Consider the following 22,289-nt stretch of genomic DNA (forward strand, 5'->3'; position numbering starts at 1 on the left):
AGGGACACCCTCCAAGCGACCTTCCAGGTTGTTTCAGCCCTTAGATCTCCCTGACCCTCCTGGGGAGCCTCTCCAGCACATCTGTGTCCTTGTGTGGGGCCCCAGAGCTGGATGGTTCTTCCCCAGGTGGTGCCAGCAGGGCAGGACAGAGGGGCAGAGTCACCTCCCCTGACCTGCTGGCCACGCTGCTTTGGATGCAGCCCAGGAGCACAGGTGGAGTTCTGGGCTCCGAGTGCTCACGGCCGAGTCATGTGGAGCTTTGTGTCACTGTACACAGCCGAGTTCTCCTCCTCTGGGCTGCTCTGTCTGTTCTCTGCCCAGCCTGGGATTGCCCTGGTCCAAGTGCCGACCTAAATTATGTTGCTTCTACTGCCCCCCTCGCTGCCACCACTCAGTGATACCAGTAGTTCTCCTGATACTCTGCTTAAAGGCTTGCTTCCAGTTGAAATGCAGTTCTAGTGGTCATTTCATTGTACCCTAAGCATTTCTCTCTGATTAGTATTTGTATCCTTCAAGTATTGATGAAATGTGATTTTGTAGAACATAATCAGAGCTTAATGAAACCATACTACTGAGTCTGCTTTTTCAATTTCACCCTTTGAATTAACCATCCAATCAATGACTGGTGATTGTCAGCAAACCTTGAAGTAGTTACTGGAAATCAGCAAAATATGCAGAAAAATGGCTGAGTTTTAAATGCCTGTAGGGTTACAGAGAAAAATCTTCCTTTGGGTGTCTTAATTTGTATCAGGGTACTTTTTCTGTGTCTTTTTTTTAACATCTCAAAATATAATATGTGTAAACTGTAAGTTACTGATAGAAAATGGCTGATTAGATCTGGAATTTTGACATCTTATTGCAAGCACTGTAGAGCAGTAACAAAGTTGAAGCTGAGAAAACTGTTCATGGCCTGTGAGGAAACTATTCATGGCTTGATTTGAAATTTTTTCAAGACTTCAATCATGTATGAATACAGGAAATACATTATTGAAGTGAATATCTTTCCACGTCTATCACAAAACTAAACATACTCATATCAGTAGTATAGCTCTTTAATGAAGTTCCTGTACTGTGTTACTCTTACCAAATATTTAAAAACTTGATCTTATGATATTGAAATCGAGAGAAATCTTGCATTGACTTTTTATTCTATTAACTCAATCATCCTCTGCTTTTGTGTTTTTTTTTAAGTGCTACAAAATGCAAACAAATTTAATGCTGTCTTAAAATGATTTCCAACTTTTCTGTTCTGCAATTCTTTCATTTGTTAGGAAAGAATAATAGAGCGTCTGAAGGAGCAAAGGGATCGAGATGACAGAGAAAGACTTGAAGAAATTGAATCTTATAAAAAAGAAAACAAGGACCTGAAGGAGAAAGTTAATGCTTTACAAGCTGAACTGACAGAAAAAGAGGTCAGTCTTTTCTTAAAAACTCTGCTCTTCTATCTCTGTCATTATGATGAAAGAAAGTGCATTAGGATTACTCTTGAATCATGTCAAGTACTGAAATTCTGCCACTCCAGTGTTCAGCTTCAGAACTGCTGTTTTCTTAAGCATTCTTTACAGTCCTCATTTGTACATAAAATATTACTTCAGTTTTTACATAGTTGTGCATCAAAATCTCTACTTTGTCTTTTACCTAAAATTCCACTAGGCTCAACTATCCCATTGCTGCTCCTGTTTTCATTTGTCAGTTAGAGAAATAGTTTTCAGTGTATTTGTGCCTCCAAAATATGACGTGATCTTGTCTGTATTATGAATGTTTGTGTTTCACTGCATGCCAGCTCCTATGGTTCCAGTTTATGCACAAAATGGTGTCTTTTGCTATCAATGCTTATGTTTGAGTCAACTCTTTTTGGGGGAGGGGGAAACAGGATCCAAGTGATTGCTAAGTTGGCAATGAGTTAGTGTCCTGGTGACTAGGAATTAACTCTTTACTCTTGGTCGTTTTCCAGTCTAGTTTAATCGATCTCAAAGAACATGCATCTTCATTGGCATCAGCAGGGCTGAAAAGAGACTCCAAACTTAAGTCTTTAGAAATAGCCATAGAACAAAAGAAAGAAGAGTGTAGTAAGTTGGAAGCACAGTTGAAAAAGGTAAGTTCCATCTTAAAACAAACAATCAGCAAAACAAAAATCAGCATCCCATACCCTCATTTTGAAATGATGAGCTTATTTACTCTTCTGGAGTAAATCTAGAATCTACCCATCTTACGCTGTTTGCTGATGCTCGCATCAAGTACTGCAATTTCTCAAGAGGTTTGTACCAAAGCCACTAGTGGGCCTCAGAAATTGTCCTCAGTACCTCTGTGAGGGAATTCTGAGAAGCTGCAACAAATAGATGAACTGAGAGCAGGACATTGGAGGGAAAAGGGCAGAAAGGAATTATCAAACCAGCAGCTTATATGTGTGTGAATTAACACTACTTTTAGAAGCAAACTGAAATGTTTGTAGGATGAGAAGAAAATTAAAGGCTTGTCTAAGAAATGCTGGAATTCCTAATAAAAAGAATCAGCTTCTAAAATGAAACCTCTACCTAGGTTTTATTTTGATGTATTTTTGGCTTTGTTGGTAAACATGTTTGTGATAATTAAGCAAAATAGTCAAAAGTTTGTATCAGCTGGCAATTCAGTATTTCTATTCAGCAAGAAGTGGAAGCAAGCACTTAAAGGAAAACGTACAAACCCTGTATTTTATTACATGGTTTTACTTAAATTGCTGCAATAAACTAGATTTTGCTTAAATGATTTGCAAGTGTTTTGATACCATTGTTTCTTTGACCTTTCTCTGTGTTGTAGTAATGTCTGCTCTCATTGTTCTCATTACGTATTTGATGGGGTCAGGCATTACGTTTGCCTTTTGCAATTCATGACTAAGTGTACATCAAGTGTTGTTTTGGTTTTTTTTTAATATTGATATAGTTTTTCATTTTCTGGTAATTAATATTTGTTCTGTGAACATTATCACTGTTAGCATAATATTCTGACACTTTTTTTACCCAGGTTGAGTAGAATCCTGCTCAGATTAAGCATTGTTTCAATAGCCTGACCTGTGAAGAAGGTATTGCAAATTATAAAGGATACCAGTGTGTAAACCTTATACTTGTATTCTTTCTTAATTCAGAATTAATATGTGCAGTTAGGTGCCTGCATTAGATCTTTAGTTGAGAGGAAGGGAAGCTTTTTTCAATAAACATATACAAATGGAAACACAAATAACTTAAATGTTTGATACCTTAAAAATGCTATTGATGGTAGAATTAAAATCTCAAAAAAAAAGGTTTTTCTGGAAGTTGTTTAGTTTGCTTTATTTTGTTAGAATAAATGTTTGCTTACTTGCATTCCACTTCAGCGGATACTTCATTACAATCTGAATTTTTTTTTTTCATTTAAAAAATATAATTAAAAGAATGCCGGAAGCACAGATCACTTAAAAAACCCTCATCAAAATTCTCTTGAAGGACTTGAAATCCTAAGTCAATCATTTATGACTGTACATATAAACACATCATACAGTCATGGAAAAACAAGCACTTACAAAAGTCAGAGGGTGTCTGGGATGTCTTTTGTATAAAACGGGAGCATGTTTCTTGTGTATAAATACAAACAATTATTGAATGAAAGTTGAAAACATAATAGTTTTATTATATCATAAATACAGCATAAAGCCCCAATGGAAATTCACCTACCATTTGTAGGAGACCAGGTATTTCCACAATAAAATGCAGTTACAACCTTCTCTCTGGGCATGCTTAATTGAACAGAAACAGTGACTGTTAATGACAGTAGACTCCAAACAGTCATTTTCAATTCACATTTTCTTTAATGAAATACTTTATGTTCAAACCTGTAAATACCCTGCGTTAAAAGTAATTGGTCCCCAGAAAAATTCCTGCACTGGGTTCTCACTCCTCAGGAAAGTGAGCGAAACAGAAACCTGGGTCACTTTTGCACATGTCTGGGTCAGAGGAGGAGGGGACAGCAGCAGGGTCATAAATGACCCCACGTGTCCCCGAGTGTGCTCACGTGTGAGCATCCACCTCTGCAGGAGCAGGGGCATCTGGCACCGTTTACTTCCCTCTTTCCAAACCCACTCCAAGGGGCTGTCTCCTTGAACAAGTTCCAAGTAGCTTACACAGTACTCCTCTCTAAAAATATCATGGAGGAGGTACTTCGTTATGCTGCTGTAAAATAATTATAGTTCAATGTTGATTTATAAGTTTCAACAAATTAAACTAAGAAGTACGACGACAGTACTCTGTGCACGCTCGCTGGGAGTAAGTTTTGCATGAGCACTAATGGTGGTAAGTGCTGTGTCTGAAGGAAAATGTGCACAAGGGGCAAGTCCAAACTATAATTGTAAAGAAAAAAACACCAAAACAACTTCTGGAGTTTCTCCTCCCCAGCTTTCCCTATTTATGTTTTTTGGAGACAATAGGATTCATTTATTGATAATAAAGATGGATTTTATTGGCTCTGATTAGATCCAAATATTTTTCAGTCTTGCAACACTGGACTTTTTGCGTTTCAGCAAGAAAAAAATATGCTGGTTCTAAACCCATGATTTTTCAGTAGGCACATTTCAAAAATAATGAAGAGAATATTTGTACAAAGCAATTATTCATGTGACTTTGCTATGTTTTGTTATAAAAAATAATGTTTTAAATTCTAGATGTGCTTATTGAACATTTGGTGACAAATAATATGGATTGAAATTTGTAAAAATTTTAAAAGAAAAAATTGTAGATACCAGAGAATGGTCAATGCTTTTTCCCCCAGATTCCATAGGTTTTTGTTGAGTTACTTTGTATTGCTACTTGTGAAAGAAGAGCATGAATTACCTAGTAGGTAGCAAAGTGCTTTATATATATGTATGTATATATAATCTTTATTATCCACTCCAGAATTTCCTCCCTTTGTTGTTCTTCATTATCTTAAATTTACTTGCTTACTGACATATTTGCAGTTGCTAAAGCACTATTTGCCAAGCTGTACTGTTTGAAAGTCATTCTGCATAGAAAATTCAGTATTGTGTTAAACAAAAGGAAAGTAATAAATTTAATGATACTATTTAATTAATCTTTTATTATTACTGTCTTTGAAGCTTTGGTGATAAATTGCAGCCTCAGCCAAAAGCACTTCTTGTGATTCATTGCTTGAGACCAGCACTTAATGTATCATCAAAAGTGGACACCTCTCTTTATTTCATGGGTTATTTAACTTGAGAAAGGGAAAGTAACACAAACCTTAAGTTTCTTACTCCAGCTATTCTTTTTTAGGAGCCAAAGTCAACATTTATGTTTCCCCAGTGCCTCTCACTTTCACCAAGGAATGTTTAGAATCTTAAATTTCTACTTTTTTTTTTCCTTTTTTTTTAATGACATGTTCTTCTGTGCAAATGCACTAGTTTTGTTGAGCTAATGCTGTTTTCCTGGATCTTTCCTTCTTTTCCTATCTGTGCTTCACTCCTTACCAACTTTGCAATGTAGCAAGCTGAGCAGTTGTTCAATCAGATGTACAATCCAGTAAGTTCATTTTTAAGATGCCCGCTGTAACATATGGAAGCATGAGGATCCATTCCCTTACTGTGTTGTGCTCTTCCTTGTGGAGCTTTGCAGAACACTCCTGGTGCTCACTCTGCTGTATCCATTATATCCAAATAAATGAACTTTGTGGACTTGAAGGCCATTTTAAGAATGTGAAATGTGTTAAATAGGTACATCCTGTGTTTCTGAGAAAATAACTGTCCTTTAGGTCCTCAACTTCTCCATTAGAAAATGCATGCAGTTTTTTTTTCCTTTTGCTATGCTTTTTAATTCCTCCTTATACCCTACTTTATTTGATCCTTCAAGCTTGCATAACTCCTGATTTATGCAGCTTATCTTCAGTGACAGAGTTAATTAGATGAATAATAATATCTAGGAAATGACTGGCAGTATTTTCAAAGGTCCATATGACTAAAATAGATCAGTTCTACTCATGAAAGAGTGCATACATTTAGCTTATACACATTAGGAACGTGGAAACTTTATATTTAAGTGAAGAAAATGCTGAAATATAAAATCATAAATGCAAAAGGCAGTCTTTGAAAAAGCACAGTATTGCTGTGGCTTGTTTAGCATTAATAGTCTCACAAATGCCTGCTTTAATTGCACAATATCTTTTTTAACTTGACTCCTTCAATTTGAGGAAAAGCAGCAACAAGCCTTTTCTCTGCAGAGAGGAGTTTCCATCTTTTTGGCTGAGACTGTTACATTTAATGTGCTGTGAGCATCACAGGACAAAAAAAATGATGTAACTATAAGAGCAATTTAAAAGCTATAGTTTACATAGTAATCCTAGTCAGAATCACTATGTAATTTGGATAGTGTATATATAGAAGAAGTGGGTTTGTAGCTTAAGTAATGTGATACTGCACATTAGAGGAGGTATTGCCATCCCTGAAGTCAATGGGAGCTTTGCCATGAGTGTCCGTGGACCAGGTTTCCAGCTTTGGGATCTATTATGGTTAGGTTTTGTAGTTCCAACCATGTAATGGATGTGTCATACCTTTTGTATGGGAAAAGAAAGTCCCACAGAATGTACTGTATTTACTTTTAAAGTTATTGGTTACCTGTGTTTAGAATTTAGTCATAAATTTCAGCAAAATGGCATTAAACCTGATATTATCACCTCTACCCTCTGGCACAGCTGGAGAAAAAGCTTGTCCTTTCCAGTGGTAAACTCCTTTTTTTCCCTATCATCGTGGGTCACTTCTGTAGTAGTTATGTTTCCATTCACATAATTTGCCCTGCTCCTGTCTGTGTCTTTTCAGACTGGAGTTTTTTTTACTGTTAGTTTTTAGCTTGGTTTTCATAAATACTGGCCAGTCATTAGATCAGTATTAGTGATTCTGCTGTATAGAATTAATTTGTTACTTCCTAATCTGTTTGTGTGCAATATTCCAAAGTCAGTCATTTTCTTAACTGTTTTTTCTGCCTTTATGTGGTTAATTTTCAAAAGTACAGCCTGTTGGAAGTTGCAAAGCAATGGATGTAAGATCCTTTTCCTTTGACACCAGGCAATTGTACTATACTTACATGATTTTTTAAAAATAAACTTCTCTTGCTTACCTGCTTCCTTTTCCTACATATATAAGTTGTAAATAGAATTGGACATACATTTCTTTAGGCTTTAAAGGTGAACTTTTTGAAACACCCAATGAGATTTTATGCAAAATTGATTGTAAGAAATTGCATTATTGTCTTTGTGCTGTCATGAAAATATCATGCTGTACTGAGTCTGGAGTTCAGGTGAACCTTTTTCTGAATATTAAAGACTAAATTTTCCAAGATCTTCTGTAAGAGAAATGTCAGATTAAAATTTAAGCTACTTGCAGAATACACTATAAATTACTTAGAGCAGTCCCTAAATTTAAATGAAAACCTCCTGAATTTTAAGGAGACAAGAAAATTCATGTGACAACAATCCTTTTTCCCATTTTTTCTTGAAAGTAATAAAATTTGAAGGATCTTAGAAAGTAATAAATACTTTGCATGTAAATTCTGCTGTTCCTTTTCTTTTTTTAAAATTTTAAGTACCCACTTGCTTTCTGTGTATGTTTGTGTCTGAAGCTTTAAAAATGAAATACTTATCTATCCATCCATTTCTATTATGCAGAATAGTACATGCATGACTGTAGCATAAGATTTTAATAGCCTAAATAATTCATGTTGCATGTCTGTGGCACACTGTTATGATATTTCTGTAGGAAATTTGTGGTTTACATAAAGAAATGTTACTTTTCTAAACCATTTGCAGTGCTTATGAAGCAAAGATCAGAACAGATGTATAATTAATGTAAAAATTTGTGACATTCTAATGGTAGAGTGATATGCTATTTTTGCTCAGTTGTAAAAATAATATACAACATCACAGTCATAATATTGGCAGAAATAGCATCATAAAGCGAGCGGGTTAGTTTGAAATTAAGCTCATCTGCACACACAAGGGTTATCATTTGCAGATACAGGTTTAAGAAGGCTGAAAAATACACATTGACCAGTCCCACATGGTCTCAAGCCCCATAGAAACAGAAAATGTGTTTTCCAAGGTAACAGAGAACTTAGGGAGTAAACAGAGGACAGGAATTAAACAGAAAAAGGAGAGGACAGGAGAAATAGGCAGGGAATTTCTGATTCATGTGATTTATGCAGCTTCTGCCTAGAACTAGATCCACCAGTTCAGTCTATAGCCTGAAAAATGCCACAGGAATCTGCCCTGTCCTGGCAGGAGCAGGGTCCATATCAGCTGAGCAACCTTTTAACTCCTTTGGGCCTACTGTTTGACCTCAAAAGTCAAGTTCCATCTGTCAACAAATCACCCCTGATCTGTACACAACAAATTCAGAAAGGTGCCTAGTTCGCATTCAAACACGTCTTTCAAAGCCATAAAATAAAATGGGGCCTTATAAATAATTCTATGCCTTTGTCCTGGCGATGTCAGATGGATTGTGTTTGGCTGTTTTCTGGTATCAGCAGCTTTGTTTACAATGTGAAGATTCCCTTAAGGGGATTTGCAGGTTAAAGTTCCACCTGCAGAAAGCTCTTTGTAAAAATTTTTTATTGTTCTTGCTCCCTCTTTTTAACTAACTTTCCTTTACTTCTTCATTTGGGCAATACCCTTGTAGAAATCTGGTTCCTGCCAATACTCCAAAAAAGATTCTCCAAGTGCTTTGAAAAGTAGATGCGATTGGCTAAATTGGTGGTTTGTAATGCTGGTTTTGTTTTTTTTTTCTTTTATTTTTAAGACCAACCTTGTAGTAACTTAATGCTTACATTGATTTATATGTGGCATTGGTTGGATGCTTAATCACATTTAATCATACCTTAGAAGTTCCACTTCATGATGGGGAAATGCAGTGACCCAGTTTGTGCTGCAGAATTTTCCAAAACCACAGCCCACAAATATGGAATAGCATGAGTACCACAGAAAACACAAGAACTGAAAATTTTTGCACCTTAATGTTGATTTCCTTAGCATGCTGTTGAGCAGCGATTTAAAGTGCTAAAGTGAGGAATACATTTATTATTTCAGGAGGTGATTTGCTTATCAGCTGTGCAGTAGGTAATCTTTTCAGTACATTTCTGAGCTGCTGTGTGACAGGAATACTCCATGGTAGTAGAACATTTGGCAGCTCTGCATTGGTGATGTTCTTGCCCAGTTATGCATTTTCTTTGCAGAAAGTGCAGTGTGGCAATGAAACATAAAAAAGAGACAGGCTTCTCTCCTTCATCTCCATTGCTTCTTGCTCTGGCATAAGAGAAGGATAGAGGTACATGGGGAAAAAAAATGGGCTGAAACTGAGACTTAACTTTATGCTAAAGTGAAGTCTAGTTAGAGGAAGGAAAGTATTTTCCCTCTCTATGAAACCATAGAAGCAAGGCTGGTATGCAATTGATTTTGTACCAAAGTAAAGGGAAAGGACAGAAAGGTGACAGGGAGTTACATGAAAGAGCAATAGCATTTAGAGAAGAACTGTGAAATTCTGAATTTACCCTTGGGAGGAGAGGTGGAGAAATCTGAAGACTAGGGAAAAATATGCTTTTTGCATAAGTTTCTTACTATCTTGAAGGTGGGAGTTGGGTTATATTTCTTTTTCTAGAGTGAATTTACCTATGGAATTTAAATGCCTCCTTGCAAAATTACATAGTGATAAAAAAAGTGTATAATATTGTAATAGGGTTGATGGACAAAGTGTTTTCTCAGGTAATTGACCTTGAATCTGAGTATTACATTGACTTCAAAAATGACAAAGCTACTTGAAAGTAAATTTCTTGATACAATTAACAACTGGTATAAAATAAATAAAAGTTTATCAGTAAGGAAGATTATGAGCCTGAAAGGGATCTGTTGCTGACATCTCAAATAGTAAAATCAAGATACTCCTTGAATGTTACTTTAAATGAGTTCTGGGTTTAAAAAGTCTTATATCTGCATGGAATTCGGGACTGGAGCATGTATCAAAACAGAGATTTTGAAGAGCAAGGTCAGTAGGTTTATTAGGCTCCTCATGTCATTCCCTTGGCTTCTTTTGGTGATGAAATATTTCCTCTGAATAAAAACCTCCAAGTAGGATAAATAACACTTCAAATCTACTATCTGTTTCTTATTATCCTCATGCTTAAATGATATGTTACATGCAAACCCGCTAAGTTTTTTCCCTACTAATTTCAATTTTTTGTTTATTTATAATAAACTCAGACTTGTTCTTTATTTATACAGAAAACTTTAACCATTGCAAAGAATATGTACCTTCTAGTACCTGTAGTTTATATTAATTCTTTCCCAAACATGCATGCTTCATTTTGATCTGCATTTCTTTCATTGCTTGCTTGCATTGTCCATTCCCTGAAATTAAGAAGGATAAGTAAGTCCATGTCTTCTCTGCATACTAAGATAGTTGGAGGATCTTCAGTTTGAAATACTGTGAATTTCTGTAAAAAATCCTGTATGTTACCTGAATTTTCTATGTTTAATGTGCACTGCCTTAAACTACTTCTTTTTTCCTTGCCTGCTCTTTCAAGATGCCAATTAGGAATAATGGGAAGCAAGGGGTAGGCTAAGCATTGCAGTGCATCGTTGTTTCCATCTGTCTGTGATTATTGCAGCCAACAGTTGAAAGCACTCGGTGCCAGGTCGTGCTCCCATTGAAGTTAATGGGTTTTGCCATTAGGTTTGATGGGAGCTGGACTGGGCTCTGCACTGTTGTTGTTTTCATTGCCTTCTCTCTTGTCTGTGAAACTCCCACCCATCCATGCATGTGTTCGCCAGGTTTGTGCTGTTTTCACCAATGGGCTTGTTCCTCTGATGTTTCAGGTTAAGTATTAATGATAGGCTAAAAAGGATTATTGGGTAAGATGTCTGCTGAAAGCAGTTTCTTAGTTTATTGGTTTATCTTTTAAGATCACCTCTGCATTAAAAGCAATTTCTTTCCTTTAAATTCTTTGTATCAAACTGCATTTGAGACATCTGGAGATACAGATATATACAACATGTATATATGTATCTGTGTTTGTATATTTATACATAGACGAAGTGTATGTGTTTATATATTTGGAAAGAAGACATGATTGATTTCTTAAGAATTTGCCTATATCTTCAAAATACACTGAATTTAATTAATTACAAGGTGAGTTTTTTGTTAAATTTGAAAAAACACCTTTAAAGGGGTGGTCACTTTAATGTGTAAAAACCCCCTTAATAAATCCCCTCCCCTTTCAGGACAACAGTATTGGACTATGTAGATACTTTTGTGTCTTTCTATAATGCATCAGACAGGAATACCCATAATCCTTTTTAATGTGATCTTGAACTCCGAGACTGAAGAAGTAAAGCTCTTAAAGCTATTTAAGTTATTGTCATCCTTATCTTTTTTGAAATATTGATTCTGAAGGCTCATGAAGCTGAAGAGGAGGCACGGATGAATCCAGAATTTGCAGACAGAATGAAGCAACTTGACAAGGAGGCCTCGTACTATAGAGAAGAATGTGGCAAAGCTCAGGCTGAGGTTGACAGACTTCTAGAAATACTCAAGGAAGTAGAGAATGAGAAGAATGACAAAGATAAGAAAATTGCTGAGTTAGAAAGGTAATTTTTGTATTGTCTTACATTGAGTAGCATTTTTGCTTACTTGATCTTCATTTCAGAAGCAGAGAAGTTAAAAGTGGAGTATGTTTTTTAAGAGAATATTTGTTATGCTTTGTAAAAGAACAAAAAAGGGCTACTTGAGAACTGCATCTTCTGTCAACTGACTTTGGAAAAATTTAAGGTTTCCATTTTTTAATACTATTCATAAAACAAGCATGTACAGGAAATTGCCTGTGCAATTTACAGGCACAGCAATCCCCCCTAAAAAACTTATTGGGGAACAAACCTGTCTTTTTAGTGACTGGTTAATCAAACCTGCCCCCACATGTTTCTTCAAGTATGAGCATTATCAGTCATTCTCAGAGGTCATGAAAAATATTGATAAGTATTTCTGACCCATCTCATGACTACTTAATAATATTTGTAACTATTTTTCGGTGTTCCCATAGTCTTTGTTTGCTTCAAAAGAATATTTTCTGACATTGACCAGGCACTGACTGTCTTGTTTCTGGGAAGATTGTAGAGACCTTCCATAATGGAGAGAGCAGGGTTTGGGGATTTGTCTGATGCCCTTTGTAATTAAATAGATCTTGGAACCTTCTCCTGTATGGGGTCCTGCTATTTATTTGATTGATCTGTTTTCTTTGTTCTCTTCCTTTAATTAGGCACTCTTTCTTTAATGAAAGAAGGAATTCTATGTTTTCAAATAATTTATCTAATTTTTTTGATTGTGATCAAATCAGAAGAAAACTGTTTCATGGTTCCAAAAAAGAAGTTTAAGTGATTTCACTTTGTGATCATTGCTATAGTTCCAGTCAAGAGAAAGCACCCATTAGGGAGCATTACCATGAAAGAGAGGTACCATGCATAAAACAGCCAGCATGAAAAGAAAGATGTAGAGGGCACCTTTTACTGAGGATGACTTAGAAACCTTCACAGCTACCTGCTGCCAAAACTTGTTACTCTTTGCAGATATTTGGTATAGTTCAGTAATGGTTAAGTGTCATGAGAATGGAGACCTCAAATTCAAAGTGAGAGAAGATTTGTATTTAAAATAGATCTGATTGTTTACATGAGAGCAACTTCAATTGGCAGCTGTCTCTCTCAGCACATCAGAGTTTAAATACTCAAGTGTTTGCATCTATTTGAATGTGTAAAGGAGGTCCCAGAGGAACTGAATAATCAAGTGGTCGCGTTGTGCACCATGCCTGTGAGCTCTGCCTACGCTCTCCAAAATCCTAAAGCAGCAGATAGGCAAATACACCACAGTTAAAGGTTTTGTGTGAATGAGAAAGTGCTGCCTTTTCCATGCAGTGGTGCAGGGGCAATTACAGACCCAGACTTGGAATGCAGCAACTCCAGGTGTGACCACCAGGTGTAAACAGCAACTGATCCCCTTCTTACATTGTAACACTGAATTACTGTGTGGCACCAGACTCATTAGTAGGCACAGCAATCTTGGGTTTGGGAGGATAATCTTAAGACCTTTATTAGATAGCAAACATGAATTAGTTGAAAGTTTGAATATTAAAATGACAAAATTAAAGGATGGTCATGATGAAGTACTGAAGCTTACGATCTCAAATTTCTGGAAATGTTAATTGATTTAAATACTTTAAAAGAGATGAAGAATTTATAGAGAGCAGTAAATTAATTTGAATTGAGAATTATTAATTACAAAACAATTACAAAGATACAAGGTACTAAGGAGTCCAGAGATACTGGTACACTATTGTCAGCATGCAATCTGTTCCTGTTGTCTGAGAATCCTGTAATGGGTGAGAGTTTTCTATTTTTGTATTCATTTGCTTTTCAAATTTGTTATACTCTTAGCAGTGAAGTTTGGGAGCACCAATTTCTAGTCTGTTATTGCTGATGAGGGTGTTGACCCTGAAATAACTTCTCAGAAAATAATGTGCTACTGCTGAGTGAACACAGACTTTTGAAGAGAAAGTACTGTACTTAGAATGTGATGGGGTGGTTTAACTTTGCTATGGACCTTTAGCATATATTGGGCATTTCCTCAAACTTCAGATGCAAGGGCATCTCTGGGGTCCAGTAGGAAAATGAATGTGGCATTAAAATGCATTTATTCATTCATGGCTTGCTGGGATCCATGTTCACTGCTATGCCGACATCTTTACATTGCAAGATAATTGCAACAACATAAATTTTCAAAATATATCGATATAAATGTCTGAGGAAATGATAATCTAGACTATTGCAAGCTGTGGTATCCTCACAGTATCTGTTATATTCACATAGGAATTCTTCAATATAATGAGGTGTGCTTGTATAAATAAATTTGAAAAGTAAAAATAATTGTAATAAAGTTATCATTTACAAATTCAAACAGAAATTAAAACAAGGAGATGAATACTAGATGAATGTTCTACTAGACAGAAATATTGACACATGAAGTGTCAAATACTCAGGCAGAAATATCTTCTTTGAGATATGGGCAGTTAAATTTATAAGTGTGTGCTACTTGGCAAATGAACATTATTAATAATTATGAAGAAGTCTTCATATGAATGGTAATTCTTTTGGTTTTAATGTGATTTTCTTGGCTCAGAAACTATCACTCTCCTGAGCATCACCACTTTAGATTAATATTATTGCTCATATAAAATCATGTTGGTCTGTTTCTTTAATTACTCTCCCTATATTAACTTTTATTTTACAGTTTCTTATTACTACACAGGAGAAACTACTGCTACTACACTTAAGCTATTTGATAACTTTTATTAAAATTTTCACAATTTATCTGTTTATAATTTTAAAAAGTTTAAAATCAAATGCAAGATATTACATTTAATGAACAATGTGCTTTTGTTAAATTTAGCTTGCTGATTTTCTTTGGTTTTCATGATGAAAGAAATGTGGTTCAGGGTTTTTTGGTTTTTATTTTTGTGAGTTTTTTTAAAAATAATGTAAATGAAACTGGATAAGGTAATGATCAGCTCAAGTTTTAATGCAAACAGGCTCACCAAGGAGAGGGAGCTGCAGCTGAAACAGAACTGTCAGGATTGAGGGAGTGTATTGTTTAAAGCTTTTATTAATAGTGTTAGAATGGGAAGTATGTTTATAAAATGTGATAGAGAGTTTGAATCACAAAATGAAGTGAAATACAGTGGCATAAAATGCACGTTTGTGAAGTTGGGACCAGTAAGGCTGGCTGACATAAACTAAGGATAATCCTTGATACAGTTCAGGAAAAGAAAGATTGGGTGAATTTCCTTATGTCTGTGTCATTATGAGCCATCTAAATAATGAAGCAGAGATATAAATAATGAAGAGTGAATCCTGAAATGTCAGATAAATATCTCCAGGAAGGACAGGAAGGTATTAATGTCATCAGGTGCTGGCAAGGCTCTGTGTGGAACTCTGCTGTGTACTTCTCATCGGTCATATGCCTGGAAGTTGAATTAAAGCTGGCAACAGGTGCAGAGAGGGCTGGTAAGAAGGAATGAAGTGCTCATGACACAGGAGGAGTTTAAGCAACAGTGGTTTGTTTCTCTGGTACAACAAAGCTCTGCAGGGATGCTTGTTCTGTGTAACTATGGGAAGGGGTAAGCACTGCAGGGAAAGAAGAGTGATTTTGGTGAAAGAGCACTGGCACATAGTACAATATAAATTATCCATTGGTAAATTTAGACTGAAAAGAGAAAGGAAGTGATGACAACATGGTGAAGATTGCTAGCTATGAGACAAACCTTTTTGTTCTTAAACAAGAAGTTGTTTTTTGTTTTTGTTACCTACTTCTCATATGCAGTGGGTTTATAGCACTATAGATGTGTAGTCAAGCTCTTGGGGTATTCAAACTACAATTAATTCATTCTGAATTGATTTGGATTTGAATTCTAATGAAGGTAAGTCTACACAGCAGTGACAAGTTATTACACAAGAGACAAAACATCAGCATGTGGAATAATTGCTTTTTTAAAAAAGTAATTTTATGGCTGTTAAATATGCTCCTTTTCCTTAATTCACAAAATGCTGTGTCAGAGATTGATTTAAGGACTAGTCTAGCTGGGTGGGGGTTTTTTTGACCTTGCTTTTTTGAAATGGGTGTGTTAGGTATTTTTTAACAAATAAAGTTATAAAAAAATCAGAGTATTTTCAGGCCAAAGTATCAATTCTCTTCTTCATGCTGAATTAAAAATTTGCTGTCAGCATTGGAAGGGGCTGCATTTTGTGGGTGGGGTGGGGTGTCAAATCTTCATCTTTGATTATTAGCTACAGTGCTTTGTGAACTTCTAAATATCTTTGAACAAGTTGCCAAATTGTTTAGCTGCTTTGACTTCTACTGGAAGGGTCACCAGCCTGTGACAGTTCAAATGAAAGACTTTGTGGCATATGACGAGATGTTTGTGGGCCAGCAACTGCTACCAATATTGATCCAATTTATTTGTTCTATTTGGTGTGTATGTGAATTTGGAATTTGAATGGTTATAAATGTGGATGTCTATCTACTGTCCACCAAGATAGCCTTTTATCCAACAAGATACCCTTTTGATTTAAAGTTTATTTTCTTCAGTGCACAGGAAGGATGTAGCTCTGCAGAAATTTCATTTTAGTTCTTGCTTTTCCTTCCCTTCCCTTCCCTTTTCTTTTTTTTTTTTTCTTTTTAATAATCTGCTAATATAACATCTGCTTGTTATATTTTTGAAGAACTAATGTGTTCCTCCCTTTATTCTCTTTTGCTGTCTTCCTCCCTATCTGTTTTTCTCCAAACTGCTGCTTTCATCCCTTCTCCAACCAGCTTGACTTCCAGGTCAGTATTTTCTGCTCTCCTACTTAATGCTCCTTCCACAATGAAAATTTTCATTGATGCTTCATTTATTTGGTTGTTTTGATTCCACATTATTAACTTCTGTTTGTATTTTGTTGTTTTTATTCCACTTGTCCCTGTTGTGAAGTTTTTGGTCATTCCATTTCTAGACCAGAAACTTTCCAGTAAATGAATCTTTTTATTGAACACCTATAAGAAAAAAAGTTTATTAACGACATATTCAATTCATATGTTGTTTTGTGTGAAGATGTTTTCTTCTTTTGGTTTTGCTTGTATTATCTTTGTTTAGGGAGTCCAAAATTTGGAATAATTTTTTGGTAGATAAACCAACCCAGCAGGTAAAGAACAGTGCCAGTTGTGTACAGGGAGATTTATACTGAAGATCAGAGACCTATTCTTGATACTTTGCCATTGCCAGTTTTACTGCTTACAAACAGAATATGAGGTGGTTCAGAAACTTTTAGCTGTTTTTGCTGGTCAGATTCTGGACCAGCACATAACTGTAAAGGAGTTGTCTGTATGTGTTTTTATGCTGTGTTTGTATGTAACCTCATCTAGTCAGATTTGTGTTTTAAATTTTTCCAGGTTGTAGATTAGTTTAGCTGGCATTTGGCTCTGCACACTGTTTCTGAGTAAACTTACCGAGTATTACATGTCTTGTAGTGCTTGTTGGAAGTAAAAATTGATCTGGTTGACGTTTTTCTCTTAGTAGGCCTTGATGCTAATTTTCTTTCTCATGCTTATGGGTGGCTGTAAATTGTAAGTTAGCAAAGCCTTAACACATCTTTTTGATGTTTCCTCTTGTGCTTCTCCAAGCACAATTCACAGTTCTGGCATGTCAGAGAATCTCTGACAGGGTTGTCTTCAACACAGCTAAAGATGGTTCATTGCAAAAAGATGACAAGACTTTTTTTTTTTTTCCTCCTGATGTGCTGTAGTGCATGCCACAATCACAAGTTACTTTCCAGCTGAAAAGTTTTGTTTCTGAAATTTGAGGCTTATAGATTGCAGTAAAGAATTGGATGAACTCTAAATTTACTGTCTGTCTGTCACATTTTTATGTGCTTGAAGAGATAGTTATTACACCCAGATTGTGAAAATACTTCAACAATTTATTTTCAGAATCTTTCTTGCTTCCAGAAGGTAATTAAATGCATTTGTTATGGAGTTGGCCATGATGAAATTATTCTCTGAATGTGACAACTTTGCATTTCTATCTGAGCATACTCAACATTGATTGAAAATCTCTCTAGCTCAAGAGAGCCTAAAGAAAGGCATTATGCTATGTGGTTGTCCTTATGGTTGATTTCACTGGAATTCAGTGATTGGTATGCAGAAACATTTATTCAGCAGTTGGAGGTGCAATTTCTGTTATGTTTTATTGACCTGAAAAGCCAACTGACCTTGTTGAAGCAAACTGTCTGCATAACCCTGCCAACTTTCATCCCTAGAGTCCCAGATAAGTTGTAGGGTATGATTAGAATTTATTGTGGGTATTCAGTGAAGTGTTAAGTTTTCTCAGCTTGAATCTTCATTAAGGTCAAAACTTAATTTAAGAAACAGATCTATTAATTTCCATAATTTCTGCTGATCAGTATGTTCTTAGCTGTCATTTTAGTCATCATAATCCTGTGAGGTTTTTATGTTAGAAAAATGCTGCCTCTGTTTTATAACATGCTAGGCTATCAATATTGATGACAAAAAGAAAATCAAATATATTGGCATAATGCCCTCATGTGCACCTGCCTGTACAAGATAAAATATTCTGAGTACAGCCATCAGCACCATGACATCCCCACACCTTTTGGTTACAGCAGGTTATATACTCCCCAAACTTTTCTACCTGCAGATAAGCAGGAGATGGATATTTTTTTCCATGTGAATTGTACTGACCAGTGCTAGAACGTTTCCCACCAGCTCTGATTTTGGCCTTCCTAATTGTTTCCGTGGGAGGCCAGAGCTCAGTGAGATGTGCAAGGGAAGGTTCAACAGTTTTAAATTTAACCTACAAGCCATCCACAGTTTTGTCAAATGTCAGTTTGATGGTTCCAAGGGCAGAGGGATATGTTGTTCAGAGATAATGTCCCTGGAGAAATGGAGATAGTGTACTACTGAAAACTGAGAGAATTGTGATACACATTGCTCTTCTGAGAGACTGGTTATTCTGAGTGAGAAACATAGTTGTCACATTGGATAACAGGCAGATTGCTGACATGTCATTCTGTTTTAGTCTGTTTGCTACATATGCAGAACCAATGTTTTAGCATTTAAACATTTTGAAAGAGATGACAAACTGAGGTGGGACTATATAGATTTATCTGATTTTATGTGTGATTTTGAAGTTTTGTAAACTTCATTTTTTAAGAAATAGTAAAGTAGAAAGTTTATTTCCTTGGTATTTTACTTTAAGGGAAAAAAGGGAACAATGAACAGTAAAGATACAAAGAGGGCCCTGGGACAAGATGATGCACTGTTGTTCAATTTCATCCCACTCACTACTGAACTTGTCAGCCTTGTTCTGGACTTTTAGTTTGCTGAAAGCCATGCAAAGGTTAAAATGGAAAGGAATTATTTAAATTAGGAAGGATATTTTGTAATTTGATTTGCTTTTTTTTTGAGATTTGAAAGATAAATATTCCATAAAGTAAATGGTTATGGAGAATGAAGTGGATATGAGGAGGAAAGAGCTCTAACCTCGCTGAAGGAAAAATACCAACTTTGGATTTGGTTGGGTGACACCACAACTCTGTGTTGGGGAGGAGAGAACAGAAGGAGCTGTTACTCTTGCCATTCATGATTACTGATTGAAGACATCAATATTTCTTATGCTTCTACAGACCTGCTGCCTCCACTAGTTTTCCTCAGAGGCAACATCCAGGGGGGCAGATTTCTCTACCTCTTGAACGTGTGCATGAAGTAGCCCCAGAGCTCCCTGGGGTTCTTGGTGACTGCTGGGCTCATGCTGTCAGGATTCCCTGTGCATGGTGGAGGGGTGTGTGGTGAGGAATCATTGTGAGATAGCACAGCTTGCCCTTAAAAAGCTGTTACTGAAAAGAGACAGGGGCACTAAATTTAGGAATTGGGCTGTTGGTGCAACCACTCCTTCCACTCATATTGTTTGCTTTCACAATGCAGGAGCAACGTGACTGTGCTCTGATCTGAATTTATAATAAGAGGAAGTTTGTATGTCTAAACAAGAATCATACAAAGAGTACCTAATTTATTTGGAGATCTGAAGAAGTTACTGCAAAAGCTTTATGGAAAGCTTGATTTATGTATTGGATGATAATGGCTGGATTGATCCTGAGAACTTCTAGGGTGAGCCAGGAATTGCAGTCAAAAGATTTGATCCAGAAGGAAATTGCAATGAAACGTGGAGTGCTGCAGAGGAGGTGTGATCCTGATTGCTGTCAGGCTGGGCTGGACATGCTGTGGAGCGGTTGGATGCAGAGAAAAACTGGAAAGAGTCAGGAGCTGCTTTTTCTGATTTTTCTTTTTTTATTTGTTTTTGTGAAGATGCTTTGTTTGATAATTTGAAGGAAAAACTTTTCTGGACTACAGTTGGGAAGGACCTGATGGAGCAGTAGCAGGGCTGCAACTTCTTGGTTGCAAATTTCAGGCAACAAATTATTTCCAGTAACTGGTTACAGTTATTGCTAATGGTCTCAATTAATAAAATAGCTGAGCAAGCAATTGCCATATTAAATCAGATCAAATATCCTTCTCATCTGGCATGCTGTCATCAGCAGTGCTTTTTGGGTTTTTTTTAAAGTAGAACATCAGAAGAAAATACACGACAATCCTTGGTGTAAGAGAGAGATGTGTGACAGATGAGTCTTCTGGTACGAATTTCACACATGTTCATGTAAAGTGTCATCCAGCAGGAATGTGCTGAGGAAGACAGCAGTGCTGGGTCGGAGTTTCCGTGGTTGCAGTGCAGATCTGCCTTGAGACAAAGTGACATGAACCATAGTTTGGAGCAGGATTTTAGTGTGTCTCTTTCATTCATGCGTTATCCTCACGTGGATATTTCTAGCATCTCTCCAGGGCTTTGGAGGGAACTGTGTCAGACTAAACACTTCTTAAATAAAGATTTTGGAAAAGTTCCCAGAGTGTGTGTTAGGTAAACCCTTCCTCCCACATTTTTGCCTGTGAGGTGAGAAATGTTTCAGTGACTTCTGTGACGCTCGCTTGATTTCTACCAGGCAGAGTTCTCGGCTGTCCCAGGACAATAATATTGCTTTGTGGTGCATTTGGGGGCAAAACAATTGTCTCACTGAAAAATTGTCATAATATGAGTATTAAGAAACCTGAAGCCAGCCTTCAGGCAATTGAAGTGATGAGATCTAAAAGTGGGGGAGTGTAAGGGGAGGGGAAGAAGAGGTTTTTTTGAGACCTACAGGTCTTGTGGGCTACAAGCCTGCTCCTTGGGTGGAACTGAAATAGCTATCTAAGCTATCAGTGAAAGGACCTTGGGAATGTAATAAAAACATTGAATATACTAAAATTCACTTATCTTAGCTGCTAATTCTAGGCATGATGCATTCAATTGGAAAATTAGCGATATAGGAATTAAATTTTTTTTTAGATAATTTAAAATTATTTTAATATTACTTGGTTTAGGTGATTTTTTTGTCTCATGTTTGTGTTGGTGATTTTGTTTTCAGTTCTTTTTCTCAAAGAGATGTGGAGAGAACACAGAGGGGTACCTGCCAGTTCTGATGAGCAGATGAACTGTGATGTGGAGTTTCCCATAGTCTCAGCATCAGGAGAATGGCAGAGAGAAGAGCAAGCATCCTTCCACAGTCAGAGATAATATTAATTTTTTGTGATAGTATTTTCTCAGGCATGTGGAAAACAGTGGCCTTTACTACCTACCTTTATTTGGCCAAGGTTAACCAGAGAGAATTGCCTCCAAATTCTCATGCTCAAAAGGCACTAAAATTTTATTCAGTTTTCATAATCTGCTTTCCTATGGGAAAGTCTTAATGTCCCATTAGCTTTCCTGGCAGCTGGGGAGATCCAGCCACAGGCTGATAGCATTTTCCTGTCTCTCCAGGGGCATTCTCATCCCAAATGATAATAGGTGTGCTAAGGAAGCTGAGCTACTTCCCTTTATGTCACTGTAGAACAGATTTTTTTTTAGTTACAAGATCAAATAGCACAATTATAAAAATGAAAATTTTTTGTGATTATAGATTATGTTGTCACACGGGTTAGGAGTTGGAGCAATTGTAAAGGGGGTCGAAGTCTCGCTCCTGCTCCTTTGCAGTGGGAAAGAGAGAGGGGAAAATGTAGTTCTTTCAAAGAGAGAAGGAGAAGAGAGGGTCTGCTAGATTTTGTGCTTTTGAATTAAGAGGGCAAGAAGGGCAATGCTGAGACAGGATATACAGGACTTTTTGTTTTCTATAGTATGGCAATAGGTTAGCCAGATATGCAAAGAAAGGAATTCCTTGAGATTTGGGGTGAAGTGTTCCTCCTAAGTGATGTGGCTTGATTTTGCTTGTTTTCTTTTGAGCATGTTTAACAAAACCAAGGAATACTTATTTATTTGTTATTTATTTCTCTCTTCAGAAGTTTTCAGTCAAAGCACTTCCCCATGCCTATGTAATGGTCTGTATTAATCTGTTAGCTTTTTAAAGTGTCTTGATTGTAGGAGTATTTCTACTTTTAATATTTAAATTTGACAGACCAATTAATTTCTTAATGTTCGGGATAGTTTATTTTGTTTATGGATTTAAGGTATTTAATTTGCTATCAGTGTGATAATTGTATTACTTAACAAAATAAAAATAAGAAAAGCTAAGAATAAGGAGACACCAGATTTTAAAAGATGCCTTGGACGCTAATAATTCTTTAGGTTATATGA

At 36.3% G+C, this 22,289-nt stretch overlaps 1 protein-coding gene across 18 annotated transcripts in view; it reads left to right on the forward strand.

The window, feature by feature from the left end:
• The window catches only part of ERC2 (ELKS/RAB6-interacting/CAST family member 2), a 413,687-nt gene that overhangs the window by 148,293 nt on the left and 243,105 nt on the right, over window positions 1–22,289 (forward strand). For 5 of the 18 annotated variants that reach the window (XR_014958159.1, XR_014958156.1, XR_002465646.4 and 2 more), the window contains 6 exons: window positions 1,272–1,412; window positions 1,955–2,095; window positions 5,487–5,522; window positions 10,563–10,592; window positions 11,432–11,625; window positions 16,391–16,402. Coding sequence is in view for 1 of the 18 variants with exons in the window: in XM_021532844.4 (XP_021388519.1) it covers window positions 1,272–1,412; window positions 1,955–2,095; window positions 5,487–5,522; window positions 10,563–10,592; window positions 11,432–11,625; window positions 16,391–16,402 (554 nt within the window). In the remaining 17 variants the exon portion in view is untranslated. Of the gene's footprint in view, window positions 1–1,271; window positions 1,413–1,954; window positions 2,096–5,486; window positions 5,523–10,562; window positions 10,593–11,422; window positions 11,626–16,390; window positions 16,403–22,289 lie in introns of all 18 variants that reach the window. The other 13 variants (XR_002465652.4, XR_002465653.4, XR_002465655.4 and 10 more) reach the window with 10 other exon arrangements.

Source organism: Lonchura striata, chromosome 12 (assembly GCF_050655825.1).
Source record: "Lonchura striata isolate lonStrDom1 chromosome 12, ASM5065582v1, whole genome shotgun sequence".
Lineage (NCBI taxonomy): Eukaryota > Metazoa > Chordata > Aves > Passeriformes > Estrildidae > Lonchura > Lonchura striata.